Source organism: Melitaea cinxia, chromosome 30, assembly GCF_905220565.1.
Source record: "Melitaea cinxia chromosome 30, ilMelCinx1.1, whole genome shotgun sequence".
NCBI classification, from domain to species: domain Eukaryota; kingdom Metazoa; phylum Arthropoda; class Insecta; order Lepidoptera; family Nymphalidae; genus Melitaea; species Melitaea cinxia.
In genome coordinates, this window is record NC_059423.1 from 830642 (window position 1) to 851395 (window position 20754).

The 20754-nt window shown below is 38.2% G+C and overlaps 1 protein-coding gene across 1 annotated transcript in view; it reads right to left on the reverse strand.

Moving 5' to 3' along the window:
• The window catches only part of LOC123668273, a 28114-nt gene continuing 7360 nt past the window's right edge, over window positions 1-20754 (reverse strand). Inside the window, exons 4-18 of the mRNA XM_045602037.1 lie at window positions 19121-19224; window positions 18025-18123; window positions 14133-14909; window positions 13809-13885; window positions 13191-13493; window positions 8074-8215; window positions 7067-7162; window positions 6193-6309; window positions 5673-5786; window positions 4655-4777; window positions 4024-4179; window positions 2998-3141; window positions 2136-2278; window positions 1194-1296; window positions 1-300 (exon numbers count right to left, since the gene is read on the reverse strand). Of these exons, the coding sequence (XP_045457993.1) occupies window positions 1-300; window positions 1194-1296; window positions 2136-2278; window positions 2998-3141; window positions 4024-4179; window positions 4655-4777; window positions 5673-5786; window positions 6193-6309; window positions 7067-7162; window positions 8074-8215; window positions 13191-13493; window positions 13809-13885; window positions 14133-14909; window positions 18025-18123; window positions 19121-19224 (2798 nt within the window). The remainder of the gene's footprint in view (window positions 301-1193; window positions 1297-2135; window positions 2279-2997; window positions 3142-4023; window positions 4180-4654; window positions 4778-5672; window positions 5787-6192; window positions 6310-7066; window positions 7163-8073; window positions 8216-13190; window positions 13494-13808; window positions 13886-14132; window positions 14910-18024; window positions 18124-19120; window positions 19225-20754) is intronic.

A 20754-nucleotide genomic window follows, 5' to 3' on the forward strand; every position in this document is an offset into this window, starting at 1 on the left:
TCAACACAAATGTTTGACCAACGTTTCCGTCACCTCCGTTTTTGTCAAACCAAAGTCAGCAGTTTTACCCCGCTGTAGTATCTCTATGGTGGACCTCGACTCTAGTTGTTTTATGTGATGCAGGACCTTTGACTCCGGTAGAGGTTGAACCGGCTTCGCGACAATGAGAGTTGTGTGCTTTAGGGTTCTCGCTAGAGTTTTGAGGAATTTGTACCATTGTCGTTCGTTGGAGGTGGCGTCGGGTGTATTTACTAGTATGATTGCTCGCTCCATTAGTGCGCATACGCAGCTTAGAGTTAGCTGGAAAGAGAGAGAGAGAAAGATTAATGGGTATAGAATTTTATGTATATCAAGATTATAATGTAGAAGAGACATAACACTTGTTGTAATGTACCTATTGATTATAATTTAGCAATTTTTCAATTATTAATTAATGTCACTGCCATGAGCCTTTGTTTTTTTTTATTTCGTTTTTTTTTTATAAAACCAGGTCGACAAACAAGCTTACGGCTCACCCGATGATAAGCGATTACCGTAGCTTATAGACGCTTGAAACAGCAAAAGCATCGCAAACTCCAACCCTATCCCCAATTCCCCCCCCCCCCTGGAGCTCTGGTCACCTTACTCACACGGGGACACAACACTGCTTGAAAACAGTGTTATTTAGTTAATCAATGAGAGGCATAGGTTACCTTTCGTTCCGGTAAAATGGGACAACCCTACAATATATACTTATATTTGTTGTTAACTCTTTGATTAATTGATAACCCATTCCAAGAAATTATAGCATATAAAAGGCGTTTCAATTTCCAATTTGGGGTTTTTGTTTTAACATTTGTCCAATTTGGAGGTACACTAAAAAAAGTTTGAGAGCCACTGGTTCACATTTATCAAAAAAAATATATATTTTAAAGTAATAATCTTTGCGTTTACTGATAAATAATAAGTATGCTTCGTTCTAAAGACCATATTATAACTATCTCACATATAAAATTTATTTTGGTAATGATCCTTCCCTTACATGGTGAAAGAGGCCTATGCCCAACAGTTGGATATTGCAGGCTGAAGCGATATGATATTAAGGACATATCAATAACTTTTTTTCTATTTTTTCGTCAACTATCTGTAACTTTATCAGTAATCAGTAAGGCTGGAGCTCGTAAGGCAAATACTGTTCGTAAAGATAATCTTACCGAAGTAGTCAAGGCGTGGGGCGTCCTCGCCGGGTCCAGAGCTTCGGAGAGTATTCCGCAGGATTCTATAACAGTGGACCAGCCCGACGTACTCTGGATGTACCTGTTATTAATAACGAAATATATTAAGTGTGGGCTGTTGTCAGTGCATTGTAATATCTATAATCTGATTAAATTGTTAATAATTGTGTTTGCAGGCAAACGAAGAAAAACCGACTTCAATTATATAGACAAGTATTACATCGTAGGTAGACGAAAAAATAGTCAAGTAAATACGCATTATCAAAGATTACTCTAAAAGTTGTAATTAGATCTCGATGAAATTTAAATGTGACCACATGATAAACATCGGCTTTCGATTAAATTAAAAATCATTAAAATCGGTACACCCAGTAAAAAGTTATACGGATTTTCGAGAGTTTCCCTCGATTTCTCTGGGATCCCATCATCAGATCCTGGTTTCCTTATCATGGTACCAAACTAGGGATATCTCCTTTCCAACAAAAAAGGAATTATCAAAATCGGTTCATAAACGACGGAGTTATCCCCGAACATACATAAAAAAATATATACGGTCGAATAAGTAACCTCCTCCTTTTTTTGAAGTCGGTTAAAAAATTATGAAGTCGTGATACAGATTTCCAGGCAGATATGCTAATTCCAAAGTGTTTGGTGGTTGTTTGTTTCGTTTAGAAATCGCACGATCAAAGATAAATAAATACACGTGATATCATATTATCTCGTTACCCCTCCTCTTTGTGATATTTCATAATGTTTACCGAACCCCCCTTTTGAACCTCCCGTGATTAAACGACGACCCCTTACATCATTTTCTATAAAGCACTCACTGCCCTAGTAGATCACTTTGTCCACTCAGATCCCTAGGTGCGCTTTGCCTCCTAAAGGGGCAGCCGATGGTGGAGTACGGTGTGTGGCACTCACCGACGGTAATGATGCGATAGAGCGGCTAGACCACCGTCGTCTCTTCTAGAAGCAGATGGCAGAGCTCGTAACACACGCGACCACAGAGCACGGAGGCGTCCGTGTGGCGTTGGAGCCCGGCGTAGGAACCGTACCACCAGCGACTGGAGGAGGAATTATTGTTATTTGTATTGTGATAGGCCTTCATCATTACAGCCTATACGGTCCACTGCTGGACATAGGCCTCCACAAGTCTACGTCAAAAATAACGTGAACTCATGTGTGTTGCCCATAGTCACCACGCTGGGCTTGTGACCGCAGGGCTGGCTTTGCCGCACCGAGGACGCTCCTGTCCGTCTCTGGTCTGTGTATTTCAAAGCCAGCAGTTGGATGGTTATCCCGCCACCGGTCGGCTTTTTAAGTTCCAAGGTGGTAGCAGAACTGTGTTATCACTGAGAGGCCTTATTAGGTTCTAATTTTATAGGCCTTGTTAAGGCCTGATTAAGTTTAATAGTAAGGGCTTTATTAAATGTAATTGTTATAGAACTAATTAAATATTTTATTTATAGACCTATTAAATTCATTTTATAGGCCATATTAATCTGCCAACCCGCATTGGAGCAGCGTGCTGGGTTAAGCTCTGATCCTAAGAGGCCTATGCCCAATAGTGGGATATTACAGGCTGAAGCGTCATAGGCCATATTAAATGCATTAGTGCTGAATAAGACCTATATGGGCACTAAAATCTAGCTGTTGCACAGCATTGTCATGACATAGACCTTATCACAAATATTTATTATTTTACCACAGATATTGAAACTCAATCTAACGAAAGCCGAATCAATCAAACAAACAAACACTAGATCAAAACCTCTCAACTCACCCTGCCTTTCCTCACGGTCAAAATCTGGGGCAGTCTGTCCCCGTGCAGCAAACCAGAGAACATCTTATTGAGAAGCTCATCTTTATCCTCGTCCAGGAGATTCTTGACAGGCGCTGGTTTTGTGCACACCGCTAGGTTTACTACCTGTCAACATTAATATATTTACATCATTGACGATTTTGGAGCAGTCTGTCTGGGGATGTGCCTCAACATTACAGAAGATAACAGACATATCACCCTGCTATCAAGTAGTGTTGTGTTCCTGTGTCAGGTAATATTTATTAATAGAGTCGCTAGGACCGAATATTAAAAATCATCATATCAAAGATTTTAACCTAATGGGGTACAACGTTCCATAGCCTAATTGGCTAGAGCACCGACAAGGTTCGTCGGAGATGCAGGTGCGATTCCCGCTGGAACGGTCGGCAGTTTTGATATGATATATAAAATGTTTATGATTTCCTCATGTGTATTACAAATATGAAATAAATATTGTACTGTTGTATTGTACTGTTGTATTGTACTGTTCTTTAAATGAGATGGGGATGAGATTCTCAGAGTGTTATAGATAATGTCCCCATAAAAACAAAAGCATTCTTTTTTGGTTTGTCTTTGCCAAAAAATACGAGTTACTCTCGTTTGTCTCTACTGCATAAAACCGTCCAAGTGTCAACTTTTTCAGTTTTAGATTTCAATGACTATTAATCTATTAGGAGTGTAAGAAGTTAAATACGCAGTTCCTTAGTTACGTTTGGTAGTATCAATGTATTAATTTTATCTAACCTTTCTACGAATGAAATCAGCTGTAGGATAGTCTTGTCCCAATCTCAGTAGCAGGAAATTTTACAGTGGGTGTACACTTGGCAAACGGAGAGTGAGACCTCCTCCGGCCAGCTGGACCAACGATCTATGTAAGATTGCCGGTGGTGGCTGGATGAGGGGATTGGGGAGCCCTATGTCCAGCAGTGGACTACGATAGGCTGAACTGACTGATTGCAGGCCTAATTGAAAAAGCAAAAGACTTACCTGTCTCTTGTCTATACATTCGCTCTTAGGGCTGTCCTGCTTCGGTCTTCTCTGTACCGACTCGATGTTCTTTAGAAATAGATTCGAGTCTTCCTCTAACTCATTCTCAGCCTCCTTCTGGGCCGCTTCTAGTTGCTTCTGTTTTTCTTCTCTTTCCTGGTGAGATTAAGTACTGTTTTAACATCATTTTTAACAGTAAGGCTATAATTTGTAATACAGTCTTAAATTAGGAATGAATTATTTACACCTATTTGATCTAAATGTGCTGTGTGGCTACGGCACTAAAGAATTTAGCCACCCCCTCTCTTCCCGTGGGTGTCGTAAGAGCCGACTAAGGGATAACAAGGTTCCACAACCACCTTGGAACTTAAGAAGCCGACCGATGGCGGGATAACCATCCAACTGCTGGCTTTGAAATACACAGGCCGAAGACGGGCAGCAGCGTCTTCGGTGCGACAAAGCCAGTACTGCGGGCACCAACCCGCCTGCCCAGCGTGGTGACTATGGGCAAAACACATGAGTTCACGTTGTTTTTGGCCTATGTCCAGCAGTGGACTGTATAGGCTGTAATGATGATGGTAATGATGATCTAAATGAGAGGTCTTAATAGTCGATGAGGAGTTCGACTTACTTTTAATATAAGTGCGTTCGATATAGCCAAAGGGTCGTTTAACTCTTCAAGTCTGAGCAGTATTAAGTATAACGCCTCTATATCCAGTAATAGTTGTTTCGTCCTTCGTACTTCTCGAGGTACCTGTAAGAGAAATATTAATATGTAAAAAATGCTTTATTAGATTTATTTACGAACACCAGGAGACGAGTTAGGTCTTTATGTCTGCTCCAATGCAGGTAGATGGATATTCCCTACTATGAGTAATTATCGCTATCAGGTGTATATGATAACAACCGAGACCGACGGCCTAACGTGCTCTACGAGGCACGGTGGGGAGAGCCACAAAAACTAGTCAATAATAATTACAAAAAAATTAAAATATTTATTGGCTGCTTCTTTCGCCTACCACTTGATTTCATAGGAATGTCAGGATAATAATTAGCCTATGTGTAGTTGTATGTCGTGTGTTGTGGGTCTCCCCACCGTGCCTCGGAGAGCACGTTAAGCCGTCGGTCCCGGTTGTTATCGACAAAATTTGACAAATTGTGCTAATAAATCACACAAAAACATTGGATAATATAGGATAATCTTTTAAAATAAATTCGAAAGCATATAAACACAACAAGCAGGTAATTGCGGCTTCAAGCAAGTGACGTCATCATAAACCCGACCCGGTTGTTATCATGTACACCTGATAGCGATCGTTACTCATAGTAGGGAATATATCCGCCAACCCGCATTGGAGCGGCGTGGTGGATTAAGCTCTGGTACTTCTCCTACATGGGGAAAGAGGCCTATGCCCAGTAGTGGGATATTACAGGCTGAAGCGTGTAGTTGTATAGCTAGTGCTTTGAACGGAGCCTGTAAACAGGGAAAGCACTGAGTACCCAAGGTTTAACCACAGACTCGAAAAGATAGCATTCGAGAGTGGATATTTACACTACAGCTTATTTTGATCTGGATTTTTCCTGAGGTATATCTCTAAAACTACATATCTCAGATAATATTAGTTGGACTATCAGGACTATGTACTAACTTCAGCGGGGTTAGTAGTGCTGGCGACGCTCGGGGCGCGCGACTGCCTACCGGACGCCGGTTCCGCTACCACTTCTACGTCGATTATTTTTCTAGGGGCCGTAACACTGCCACACTGTAATAAATAAGTTATTAAAAATTTAAGGTATCATAGGATCATAGTGTATTGGTCACCCTCGGGGGATCATAGTGTAGTGGTTCAGCTACAAAGGATTTTGACTAGCCCGTTAGCGCAGTTTGTAGTGACCCTGCTTTCTGCTCCGAGGGTTGTGGGTTCGATTCCCACCCCGAGTCTGGGTGTAATATAAATATTTATTTATATATTTATATATGTATTATTTATAAGTATGTTTATCGAAAAAAAAAAAAAAGTAGCTATACCAGTCGGCTGTTACCTATAACACAAGCATTAAGTTGCTTATTGTAGGAACAGACGACCGTGTGTGTATTGTGTAGATATTTATTTATTTATTTATTTGAGAGTAAGGTAGGTTACCGTAAGGGGGTCGTCTTGTGGTTACCTGCAACTTCCCCAATGAGTTTTCGAACTGCGTAGGCACGTAGGCGCGCGGTGCCTCGTCTCCAGTGGAGTTGTGGCGGTGAGAATTGTGACGCTCCCGTCTTAACTCTGTCTCTTGCTTAACAGCTGGAAAGATTCAATATTAATTAATTACAATCAGTTTCTAAGATTTACTCTTAGGACTCTCAACTCTTAGGAGTCATCGCGTAAAAACATACAGTCGACTATATTATGTCCTTAGTGAAGGCGGTTAAAGATAGCTGAATTATTCTCTACTACCGCCGTCTCATACGTTCTCGAATTTAGACACACATATTTAGGGTCTGTTTCATCGGTTGTGTATAACGCTATTTGACAGATGATGGTATCCAACAAATAAGTTTATGATAAAAATGCTATTCATTTACTTTTTAAAATTTGGAGTTTATCAATTGAAGTGTAACGTTGCCTATTTCTACTTGCAGCTGTTAAAGTTGATTCAAAATCAAAAAGAACTTTATTAAAATTAAAATTTTGAAATGATTATTATTTTTAAAAGTGAAGCTAGCACCGATTCAGAATGTAGATTCTACAGAGAAGAATCGGCAAGAAACTCCGCAGTTACTTTTTTGAAAGATATTATATAAACTGTGTTTTAGTACAAAATTAGAAACATGTTGCATAAAATACAGCGTCACTAAGTCCACACATCTTTATCAACTATGTAATCTTACACCAAAGTACCAATATATCTGCAAATCCACAGTGGAACAGCGTGGTGCAATATTTAGTACTCATTTGATAACTATTCTGCTGTAACAATATAATTAAATGTAAAGCTGAAAGTCAGCAGGTCAGCGCTCAATATCCGCGCCGACAATAGTAAACATTCAAACCTCACCTCCACTATAGAATGGATGGTTCTGCTGGTTAGCCTTGTGGGCCTCCTTAATACCCTCCTTCTCTTTGTTAGCCTGCCTTTCTAAGAATACCTGCAAAGAAAAAAAAAATATGTATTTGAAGAATTAAAGCTTGCAAATAATTTTCTATTCTTTATAATTATTTTTATATTTACACAATTTTGATCAATAATAATTAAAAAAAAAATCCTGTCATATCATGAATATTCCTCTCAGACGCTCCTCAATATCAATACTAGGCCATAGCTGGTAAGAGCAATGCAAATATTATAGTAATACTACAGAAAGTTCTGACAATGTATCTGCCTTCCCTACATTGAAGAAAGAGGGCTATGCCGAGCAGCGGGATGTTACGGCCTGGATCACCCAAACAAAATACATAGTGTACGCTTCAGCCTGTAATATCCCACTACTGGGCACAGGCCTCTTTCCCCATGTAGGAGAAGGATCAGAGCTTCATCCACCACACTGCTCCAATGCGGGTTGGCAGGTATATTCCCCCTACTATGAGTAACGATCGCTATCAAGTGTACATGATAACAACCGAGACCGACAGCTTAACGTGCTCTCCGAGGCACGGTGGGGAGACCCACAAGGACTGCACAAACACCCAGACCACGGCAAACACCTGTATGGCCAATACAAATGTTTTTCATGTGCGGGGATCGAACCCGCAACCGCCAGCGCAACAGGTACAATCCATGGCTGTAACCGTTGCGCCAACGCGTGTCAAAATACATAATTGCATTCATTCTCAAAAAAAGAAAAAGTCATTTCAATTTACATCGACAAGTATAATCAGATCGTTTTCAAAATTTACACCATACCACGACACGACAAGCACAAGCTTCCGAACAAAAAAATTAAGATCAACAACGGTACACCCGATAAAAAGTAATTAGGGAAACTCATATTAGAAGATACAGTTGAAATGAGATCGTCGTTATTCTGAAGGCAGTTAAAAATAGACTATTATAACTCACGGTGTAATAAAAGTCGTGTATATACGGTGTTCCGGTATTCAACTGCAACATCTGTATGTTAATCAGCCACTGCTTCTCCCTCTGGGTCATGAGGCCGGCGTACTCGTCTGTGTCGCTGGCACCGTCGTCGCTGTTTGTGTGCCTTGAAAAAATAAAAATTTTATACTTATTAGCTGACCTGTCGAACCTCGTATCATTTTAGTTTTTCTTAATCTAGCATATATCAAAATAAAATATAGCCTATCTTTCAAGTTGGATCAAACTGTACACGGTGTGCAAATTTGATTAAAATCGGTTAATTAGTTTAGGAGTCCATCGCGGACAAACAATGTGACCCGTAATTTATATATATTAAGATTACTGACATTAGTTATATTGATAGGTCGTACATACTTAATCCCTAACGGCTCTGCTTCTAGAATACCATGGTGTTAAAATAAATATAATAGATTATAAGGGTTAGGGGTTAATTATGGGTTGACTGATAGAGATCTCGGTAAAGCTTTAGATTAGGTAAAATCGAATTTCGGGACCGTGGGGGGAAGGGGGGGGGGAGGGTGGGGAACACTACCCCTGGTACCACTATCACACCTCGGAACCCCATAGTTATGTAGATATCGATGGTTAAAGTTTTGAGGTTAGAAGAAGAATTTCGTACCTTTCACACGTTATTTTCACATTTCACACGCGTTTTTTCACATTTCACACATTATTTTCACATTTCACACATTATTTTCACATTTTATAAGCTATTTTAAAAATAAAAACGATTTCGACTCCAAAATCAACAAACAATACAACTTCGATACTCATGCTCCATTCTATAGTTTTCACATCTTATTTTCACATTTCGCACTTAATTATAACATTCCACACGTTAATTTAACGTTTTCACACGGTTTCACACGGTTTTCACACTTCAAAACCCCATAGTTATAGAGATATCCATGGTTAAAGTTTTGAGGTTGATTGATCAACAAACGATACAACTTGCGGTAACTATGCTTCGATCCGTAGCTTTAAGATGTTATATTCACATTTCGCACTTGATATTAGCATTTTAAACGTTAAGTTATTGTTTTTACACGATTTTTTTTAACAACTGAGAAATAGATGTTTTAATAAAAAATGACAGGCCACTTATCGTTTCGTTCTAAAACAATATACATTGTTTTTGTTTAAATAACTGTAAAGGCAAAAGTCTTACACCATACAGCCTTGTTTCATATAATATTTTTTAATTAAATAAATAAAATATAATGAAGTAAAAAACATGACATGAATAATTTTTTTTTTACAATAATCTGACTTCAGAAAAAGACCGAAAGAAACCCATACCTATCTAATTTAAAAATTACACCGTTTGTAGACATAGTTTTGTTACAAAAAAAAACCCTAACCTATCTAATTTAAAAATTATATCGTTTATAAACATAGTTTTGTTACAAAAAAAAAAAAAAATAACCCTAACCTATCTAATTTAAAAGTTACACCGTTTATCGACAATTTTGTTAGTAAAAAAAAAAAAATAACCCTAACCTATCTAATTTAAAAATTATATCGTTTATAGACAGTTTTGTTACAAAAAAAAATAATCTACCACCTTTAAAGTTAGAGGAACGCTTGGCTCCGGCGCTGCGGGAAGTGCAGCCCTTCCGCCCTTGCGTGCGAAAGCACGCTCACTCATGCTCCGTTCCGCAGCGGAGGCTGGTCGCCTTCGGCGACCAGCCTCAGCCGCTCCTCTACGCATTCGTTCGCGCGCTTTCGCACGGCGGGCGAGGGCTGCCCTCCCTCCGCGCCTCCGCGACACAAAAAAAACACTCTAGGGGTAGGACAGACCAAGACCACGTGGACAGTGGGATGCTCCGATTCGGTTTTGGGTATTTTTCGAATTTCTAAACCTATATTCTAGCACGCAATGTTACTAAATATAAATTAATTTTGATACTATAATTTAAAATTATAGACCATAAATTTTGAAAATTAACTACATAGGTATTTTTGTTTCACCTATATTCAACATATTTTTATATTTATTTATTGTTATATAAAATGAACTAAAATATTGAGTATTTTTCGTTTATAACAGTAAATAATTAAAAATAAAATATATTTAATTAAAAAATATAATATGAAACAAGGCTGTATGGTGTAAGACTTTTGCCTTTACAGTTATTTAAACAAAAACAATGTATATTGTTTTAGAACGAAACGATAAGTGGCCTGTCATTTTTTATTAAAACATCTATTTCTCAGTTGTTAAAAAAAATCGTGTAAAAACAATAACTTAACGTTTAAAATGCTAATATCAAGTGCGAAATGTGAATATAACATCTTAAAGCTACGGATCGAAGCATAGTTACCGCAAGTTGTATCGTTTGTTGATCTTGAAATCGAGATTATTTTTACGTACTTCTGTTCGAAAATAACTTATAAAGTTGCAAAACGGCGCATGAATTGCACTGCCCGCAGCGTTGGAGCTAAGGTGAAGTCAGACGCGGAGCTCAAAGGTATAATAATAGCTTTAAATTCTTCTTCTAACCTCAAAACTTTAACCATCGATATCTCCATAACCATGGGGTTCCGAGGTGTGATAGTGGTACCAGGGGTAGTGTTCCCCACCCACCCACCCCCCATCCCCCCACGGTCCCGAAATTCGATTTTACCTAATCTAAATCTTAGCCGAGATCTCTTTTAGAAATAGGATCGCCCTTGCAAACTTTCTATATTATAACTAGCTAACTCGGCAAACGTTGTGTTGCCGCTAAACGCTATTTAAAAATAGGGGGTTGGTAGAAGGGTGAAATTTTGAGGTTGTATGTATTTTTCAACGCCAAAAAATAAATAAAAAATTAGGGGTGGACTACCCTTAAAATTTAGGGGGATGAAAAACAGATTTTGTTCGATTCTCAGACCTACCCAATATGCATACAAAATTTCATGACAATCGGTTAAGCCGTTTCGGAGGAGTTTAACTACAAACACCGCGACATGTGAATTTTATATATTAGATGAATATTTTAAAATTATTTCTTGCAATAAAGAATATATAATAAGTTATACCTACTCGACTTTAGCGATCATATTAATTTAAACAATACAGTAAATAGTATTATTGCATTAAAACAGATTCTTATACTCTGTGCCCACCTAAATCTTTATCCATCTTAACTTCAAGTCGATACAAGCGAGAGCCATGACGTGAGATGACATGAGAAAACGACATTTCAGACATAAATTTTACTGTTATGGAGTTCAGTTAGTTAGTTTCAGATAGATTATGCTAACAAAGCTTTGTAATATCTTTTAATTAAACTATGTATAACATACTATGTATAACCAATCTCAACTTGTGCTGACTGCATTATGGCAGAAGTACGCATACGCCAAAAAGAGATCCTTAAAATCCTGCAAACTCTAGACGTGAACAAGGCCAGCGGACCGGATGGTATACCAGCGATAGTCCTGCGTACCTGTGCCCCTGAGTTGTCTCCACCTCTTACACGCATGTACCGCCTGTCACTTAAGACTGGCAAAGTGCCGAAGTCTTGGAAGCTTGCCAACGTGCAGCCTGTGCCCAAAAAAGGTAGTCGTGCAGACCCTGTCAATTACCGTCCCATCTCGGTCACATCCATACTCTGTAAGACTATGGAACGTGAACTAAACAACAAACTCTTGGCCCACTTGGAAGGTAACGATCTCCTCAGCGACCGGCAGTACGGTTTCCGCCAGCACCGTTCGACTGGGGACCTTCTAGTGTATGCCACACATATTTGGAGTGAGGCCATTGACAAACACGGCGAAGCACTTGCCGTGTTTCTCGATATCTCGAAGGCCTTTGACAGGGTTTGGCACGCGAGCCTTATAAGCAAGCTTCCTTCATATGGTATTCCACCTGGCCTTTGCACTTGGATTTCTGACTTCCTGAGCGAACGTTCAATACAAGTTGTCCTTGACGGGTACTCGTCGGACCAAAAGGCTATCGACGCTGGTGTTCCTCAGGGATCAGTCTTGTCCGCTACCCTCTTCCTGCTGCATATTAACGATCTGCTCGTCCCCGGTACCTTTGGGTACGCTGACGACTGCACAGTGACGGACAGATACTTTTCGAGTGCAAGGGCTAGTAAGGATGTTGTCCAGTCTTGTCGAGAGGATATGGTCAGCCGCTTGAACGTCGCCCTCCAGGCAGTCTCCAAATGGGGCGATGCCAATCTGGTCACGTTCAACGCTACAAAAACACAGGCGTGTGTGTTCTCCTCTAAACGGAGCCCTTTACACCTGGCTCCGACTTTCCGGGATGTTTCTGTGGAAATTACCGACTCCCTAAAGCTCCTCGGTGTAGAGCTATCGTCCAATCTGAACTTTGGGCAACACATCGAGTCCAAAGCAAAAACTGCAGCAAAAAAACTAGGTCTCTAAGGTCAGGCGATACTTCACTCCAGAACAGCTGCTTCAACTATACCAAGCACAAGTTCGGTCTTGTATGGAGTATTGCTGCCATCTTTGGGATGGATCCGCCAAATACCAACTGGCAACTTTGGACTCGGTGGAAAAACGAGCTAAGAGACTTATAGGTGACCCTACTCTGACAGACACCAAGTTGCAGAGTCTCGATCATCGGCGTAGGGTAGCTCGTCTGTCGGTGTTCTACAAAATATATTTCGGTGAGTGTGCGAAGGAATTACACGATCTAATTCCCCCAACAACCTTCCGCCATCGGGACACTAGGCGCGGTCGATCGTTCCATCCTTATGTCATCGATATGCCACCTACGCGCACAAAACGCTTTGGCTCTACTTTCCTGATGCGCACAGCTAAGGAATGGAACTCGTTGCCCGCGTCTGTGTTTCCCGAACGATACAATCTGGGTGCCTTCAAGGCCAGAGTGAATAGGCTGTTATTAGGCAGGCATGCTCCACCTTCGACCGCATCGTCACTTAACATCAGGTGAGATTGTGGTCAAATGCCTGCCTATTTGTCATAAAAAAAAAAAAAAAAAAAAATACTATGTCGAAGCTAAATATCAACAAACCTGTTAATTAGAGGCAGTAATTGAGTCATAGAATTTTCTCTACTACAAGCAGTTTTTATACAATAATAAAATAATCAATACATACCTATTAACATTTCCGAATGATCCGTTCTGTCGATTGAACATAGGATGATTATTCATCACTTGATTATTAAACAAATTACGATTATTTAACATCGGATGATGGCTCGCATTGTGATAACTATTATTGAACTGTAACATCGGATGGGTGTTCTGAATAATTTGAACCATATTCTGAGATGTTAAATTCTTGGAATTATTATACACTCGAGTCTTCAGTTTCTGATTCTGGAGATTCTGTGTTACATTTTGAATCGGTTTTTGTAACTTGTTCTGGGGAGATTGAGTCATCTGGTTGGGTTTGATCGGTTGATTCATTGGTTGGTTCATTTGTTGATTCATTGGTTGATTCATTTGTTGATTCATTGGTTGATTCATTTGTTGATTCATTGGTTGGTTCATTGATTGGTTAATTTGTTGATTCATTGATTGGTTCAATTGTTGATTCATTGGATGGTTAATTTGTTGATTCATTGATTGGTTCATTTGCTGATTCATTGGTTGGTTCATTTGCTGATTCATTGATTGGTTCATTTGCTGATTCATCGGTTGGTTCATTTGCTGATTCATTTGCTGATTCATTGGTTGGCTTATTTGCTGATTCATTGGTTGGTTCATTTGTTGATTTATTTGTTTATTAATCTGGTTAATGACCATGTTGGATTGGTTGGGTTGATCGTTTTTTGGAATTGATGATCCCTGAAAAAATTGTTTATTGATTTTTTACAATTTCAAAATATGAGTTTTCTAAAAGTAATTTTAAAAACCAGAGACGATTACCTTCTTGATATTATTTTCAATTAAATAATATACAATACGATTTTGTATGCTTGATATTTGTAGTTATTATATTGTTCTAATTATATTTTAAGCCTAAGTTTAAAAGCAATTATTTCATACATTAACTACTCCAATAATTTAGTATATAAAATTAATTTATACTTACACGAAAATTCGGGTTAAACTGATTCATATTTGGGCTGAAATTTTGTCTGGGCATGCCAATGCCAGGGGGCGGCGCCATCATCCGGGGTTGCCCCATCATATGAGAAAATTGATTCATACCAAAATTATTACCATTTGGCATCATCTGGTTTTGCCCCAATTGATTCATATTTTGACTCATCTGATTAATATTTTGTCCCATTTGATTAATACTTTGTCCTATTTGATTTATATTTTGTCCCATCTGATTCAAATTTGGAGGTATCTGATTTTGCATTTGATTCAAATTTTGGTTCATATTCTGGTTCATCTGACCCAACTGGTTCATTATTTGATTATTTTGATGGTGCATGTTTTGCATCTGATTCATCATACCTTGTCCCATTTGGTTGTTTTGAAATTGATTCATTTGGTTCGAATTCTGCATAAATTGGTTTACATTGTGACCCATTTGTCCCATCTGGTTGACATTTTGTTGGAGATTAATGTTCTGACTCATCTGATTCATATTTTGAGGCATCTGATTAAGGCCATGAGACATATTCTGATTAGGGGCATGAGACATATTCTGTCCCATTTGGTTGATATTCTGGGTCATATGGTTCATCATTTGGTTTTGACCCATTTGGTTCATTTGGGAGTTTTGACCGATTATCTTATTCAACGGTTGGTTCATTTGGCTCATATTATGAGCCATAGGTTGTTGTGGCGCAAATGGTAGTGGTACGGGCGCTTGAAGACCTGGAGGCCTTTGAAGGATGACCGGTGGAAATCTTGGCTGTGACAAATAAAATTAACAAGTTTTTATGACTGGTATAACAAAGAAATAAGAGTTTATCACATTTAAAAATATAGGTGATGTAAAAAAAAAAGCTAGTAATGAAATTGTTAATAAACGGTAAAAAAAATTCAAGTATTACATAAACACCGAAGGGGGTGGGGGGTCTAAGTTTTGCTTATTTTTGATGACACAGGGACCGGGGGATCTAGTGGTAATTACGTCAGCAATATTTAGTTATTATTTTTGAATAGATTAAAAAAATATATACCAATGTTTACATGAGTACAGGGGGAGAGGGTAGGGTTTTGCTGACTTTCGCTGACAAGGGTGAGAGGGTTAAAAATTACTAAAATTCTACTTACGTAATACTTGACTGACCCCTTAAGGCTCTAGTAAAAAAAAATGGATAGCTCTTTAAAAGCAAGTCTTACAAGCATGGTGTATAGTGTTTTCTTAGTTGTGGCTAAATTACGTTTCTCTTGCAAATAAATTAAAAAAAATTAAATGATGCGAAAACTTGTTTCATCATAGGGCGACACATTTAACGAATGTCAAAAAAAATCTAAATTTCAAAAAAAAAATCACAAATTACATACAATACAGGTCGAAAAATTAACAACTTTAAAATTGTTATGTTATAACCAGTGGCGCAGAGAGTGGCCCCGGTGTGCACACGAAAAAATATTTCCCAATTACGTCCACAACGTAACAGATATAAAAATACAGTTAAATTGACAAACTCCTCCTTTATAAGTGGGGTTTTTTTATTATAAAAATGTTTAACACATCCACGGGCTTTTGACACCCGCTTCAGCCTGTAATATTCCACTACTGGGCATAGCCCTCTTTCCCCATGTAGGAGAAGGATCAGAGCTTAATCCACCATGCTGCTCCAATGCGGGTTGGCAGATATATTCCCTACTATAAGTAACGATCGCTTTCAGGTGTACATGATAACAACCGGGACCGACGGCTTAACGTGCTCTCCGAGGCACGGTGGGGAGGCCCTAAGGGCTGCACAAACACCACAGCAAACACCTATATGGCCAATACAAATGATTGTCGCGTGCTTTTTATTATTAAAACATGCTATTTATAAAGTAGGCGTTTTTCAACAACATCATTACTTAACTTTTCTTTTTAAGTGGGTTAATGAAAATAATGAAAATTGGTAAAACAAAAATGAAATCAATTGTTCTTTTATGAATCAGTTCAACACTTTTTTGTTTAACCGCTCAGACTAGGTGTGTCCCTTAATAACCTTGAGTTAATGACAACATTTAGTAAATTACTTTTATAACGTATATAAATAAATAAATATATGTAAATATCTTATAAAATACACACACTGTCGTCTGTTCCTATGGTAAGCAACTTAATGCTTGTGTTATAGGTATAGTTCGCGTCATGTAAAAAGAACGCTGAAAGAAACTGGAGGGGGTGCGTTTGCGCATGGGTATACTCGCGCACAAAAGTACTACTGTTTTATTTTTTAATTAGGCTTTCACTCGCAGCTTCGTATAGTGATTATTGGTAGGTACATTAAAAAATACTAGAAATAACAGTGTGAATAATTCGGACCAAATAAGTATAATAATTATCACTTTACAAAACTACAATTTTTTTTTTTAAACAAAAGCAATAACAATTTTTTTAGTTATTGAAATGTCGTATTCAAAAATATTAATTATATGTACTCTCGATATTCATATCTTAACAGTTTTTATGTGTTTAAAATGATAAATTCATATTAGTTTTTTAGTGAAATAAATAGTAAATGGAGTTTTACAAGTGTCTGTAAGCTAATGTGTTGTGAAAGTGAGTGATAAATGCAGAAAAAACGTGAATTACGATTGACAGTGGTTTGTTTACCAAATAAGACTGTTCCAAAAAATGGACAGTACGAAAAAGTTTTTTCAAGAGTTGGCAACACTACAGTGCCGCCTTTGCGCATTTTGACAACCAGCGTCCTTTTTAAATGACGCGAATTATATGTTATAAATATTTTTTTTTTTTTTTTCGAATTGTGGAGTGCTGTTGGCCCTAGCGGCCTTTACAGCGTCACCGGTGAGAGGGGCCGGGCACTTAGGCAAGCCGGCCGCGAAGGAAGAATGGGAGCCCTCTGGGAGGGCTCGGGGGGAAAAAACGCCCGCCCTAAGGGTGTCTCCTAGCGAGAACGCACCTCGGCTTAGAGCGTCGTCGGAGTGGAGGAGGCGCTATGCGGAGCGCTGAGACGGCTTACGGACGGTCAGCTACGCGCCTGGCGCGTGCGAGCCGTCAGAACGCGGGGACCTCGCCCTCGCCGGCGGGGGCGGTGTGTGTGTGTCCTGTGTGTGGTGTATATGGCGTTAAGCGCCGTGATCCTATCGTCAGGGTCGGTTAAGACGTGCATGGGACGCCTTTGTACGGTCTGTAAGTTTCCTCTACCTACGTATTTGTGTTATAAATAAATTTTCCCACTTCTTTATGTAAAACTATTTCGTAATTTAAAACTTTTGTGCGCTATAGTATTTTGAGTCGACGTCGAACTGTCCAACCAATAGCACACCGGCAAGCATGCGACACGTGATAAACACTCCCGTCCCCTACCCCGTACCACCAAATAGACCGATAAATCGCTTCTGCGCAGCTTCAAGGCCAGCTTTCTTTTTACATGACGCGAACTATAACATTCGGCTGATATAGCTAAATAATTTTTTTCTTTTTTTTTATTCAAATATATAAATGCAAATATTACATTTTTTTTAATATATAGACTAGTGCTTGACTGCGATATCACCTGATGGTAAGTGAAGATGCAGCCTAAGATAGTGCACGCTTGCCTAGAAGATGCCTATTCACTCTTGATTTTAAGATACCCAATTTATAATTATTTGGAAAAACGGAACGAAAGGGCATTCCAAACTTATGCGGTGCGTATTAAGAAAGAGACTATTAAGTGTATTAAGAGATATCCAGACTTGGGCGGGAATCGAAACCGCAACCCGCGGAGCAGAAAGCAGTGCCACTAAAAACTGCGCCAAAGAGCTATTCAGAATATGATTAGTAACAATGTAAGGTGTATTATAAATATAAGATTATATACATAACTATTTATGAAATTGAAACATACCTGATAGTAGTTCTGTGTGAAGTTCTGAGGTGTTTGGTTCTGGCGCAGTTGCCTCTCCAGTTCCTCGACTGTGCAGACATTTTTGAGTGGTGGAATCGGCTGAAAATTATAATAAATAAATAAGTTTAATCTAATATATAAAATTCTCGTGTCGTAGTGTTTGTAGTTAAACTCCTCAGAAACGGCTGGACCGATTCTCATGAAATTTGGGTAGTGTGCATATTGGATAGGTCTGAGAATCGAACAACATCTATTTTTCATCCCCTAAATGTTAAGGGTAGTCCACCCCTATTTTTTTTTTGATATATTATTTATTTTTTATTTTATTATGATTTAGTGTTGAAAAATACATACAACCCTAAATTATCACCCTTCTACCACCAACCCCTATTTTTCATTTTTAAATAGCGTTTAGCGGCAAGACAACGTTTGCCAAGTCAGCTAGTTATATTATAAATCAGAAATATTGACACTATCGTTGTTTTATAGTTTATTTTTTGTTAAGTTTAAAAGAGATGATTAATTATGATGGAGTTGTCGTACGCCTCTGTGTGATAAAACCTACTAATTTTTTTTCAATAAAAAAAGATAAAATTGTGTTTGTTCACAAACAGAAAGAAACTTCAATATAAATATAATATAAGACACATTTAGGGATTAATCAAAAACTACTTGTCAGATCCCCGTGAAATTTAAATGGGACACATGACAAGTAGCACTTAAAAATTAAAAAGTAATTTATTTTTGAAAATAAATTCTTTAAATCTAAGTAATTAACAATACATTAATAGTGTACAATAAAGTATAAGGGGCCGTGCATTAAATACGTTCGTTTTGGACCCCTTTGTCATATTAAGTTACTTATAGTGACCACCTTAACAAATATTACATCACATAAACTGAGCCCTTTCTCCCTTTAATGTTTTTTTAGTAAAAAATAGCATACAAATAAATAATTAGACTTATTTATTTTGAATATAATATATGTGTGTATGTATAAAAAATCTACTTGTCTACATATCTCGTTACGTAAGCGCCCTAATTGCGATCATATTTTATTGACAACCCCTAAGTTAAGTAAATAAATATAAATTACCGTAGGCGCTGAGAATGATAGATCGTGTCGCCACACGCTGGAGCCGAGACTTCGTGTCTGTGGGGCGTCCGTCTCATCCAACACTAGCTGAGACAATGAAGCTTCTGTAACGAGAAATTGATTTATATAGTAACAAAGTATAGAAAAAAATAATTCAAAATAGATAACTGGAACGAGGAAGCCCTTATAAATAAAATTATCTCTTAGAGACCATTACCATTATGAGTCTATTCAAAATGAGGCAGAACGAGAAATTCGTAAAATACTAACATTATTTTACAATGACAATAAAAATAAAAATAGGTAAAAAAACTTTTTAAGTTAAACGGTTTTATGTTAAACATACATTGCAATGTTTAAGATAAATGTACTAAAGACCAAAAAATAATAAAATAGATACAGTCGTGGGAATTATAAACATATGCATAGACTAGACTAAAATAAAACCGTGGGGCACGTCAATTGTCTACAAATTATCGACTTAATGTGCGATAGAAGAATCGTTTAATTTGTCGTTAAAATAGGCAGTTGGCCCGCAGACGGTGAGGAAATTACTTACTATTGACGTGCCCCACGGTTTTATTTTAGTCTAGTCTATGCATATGTTTATAATTCCCACGACTGTATCTATTTTATTATTTTTTGGTTTTTAGTACATTTATCTTAAACATTGCAATGTATGTTTAACATAAAACCGTTTAACTTAAAAAGTTTTTTTACCTATTTTTATTTTGTAGTTTTTAGTTTTTATTTCGCATTCTGTTTAATTCATTTAGTGCTTCATTATTGCAAGGCCCATCTTAAATATTGAGGTTGTATAGTGCACTGTATTCTTCTTGTCAAGCCCTTTTATTTGATACCCATATTGGTGGGATTGATAAAAAATTGTTATCAGACATTTGGTAGCGGCGGCCAGCTTAGATTTCAATTTTGCATAGTAAATTGTATTCTACTTGTTGAGACCTTTCATTTGATACCCATGTTGATGGGATTGATAAAACCTAAGTTATCCGCCATTTTGTAGAGGCCGCCATCTTGGATTTTAATTTTATATAGTACATTGATTATGATATTGAAAGAAGAGTGAATGCAGGAAACATGGTGAACGGAGCTTTGAACTCCTTTATGAGCAGTCGGAAGGTGTCTAAAAAGGCTCGTTTGGCTGTGCATGAGGGGGTGTTGCTTCAGACACTCATGTACGGAAGTGAAAGTTGGGTATGGCAGAAGAGACATGAAAGCAGAATAAATGCAGTTGAGATGAGAGCGTTAAGAAGTATGATAGGAGTTAAACTGAGTGACAGGATGAGAAATAGTGAGATAAAGAAACGGTGTGGTCTGAAAGAAGATGTAGTGACAAAAATTGAGAAAGGTATGCTGAGATGGTTTGGTCATGTCGAGAGAATGAATGAAGAACGACTGACGAAAAAAGTGTATAAGGCGAGTGTGAGTGGAAGTGTTGGAAGGGGTAGACCTAGGCGGACATTTCAAGACCAAATCGGGGACGTCTTGAAAAAAGGCCAGGTCAAGAGTACCCTAAACCGACGAGCATGTATGAAGGGAATAATGAAAGTGGATGAAGCGAAACAAGTATGTAAGGATCGTAGCAAGTGGAAAGAAGTGGTCTCTGCCTACCC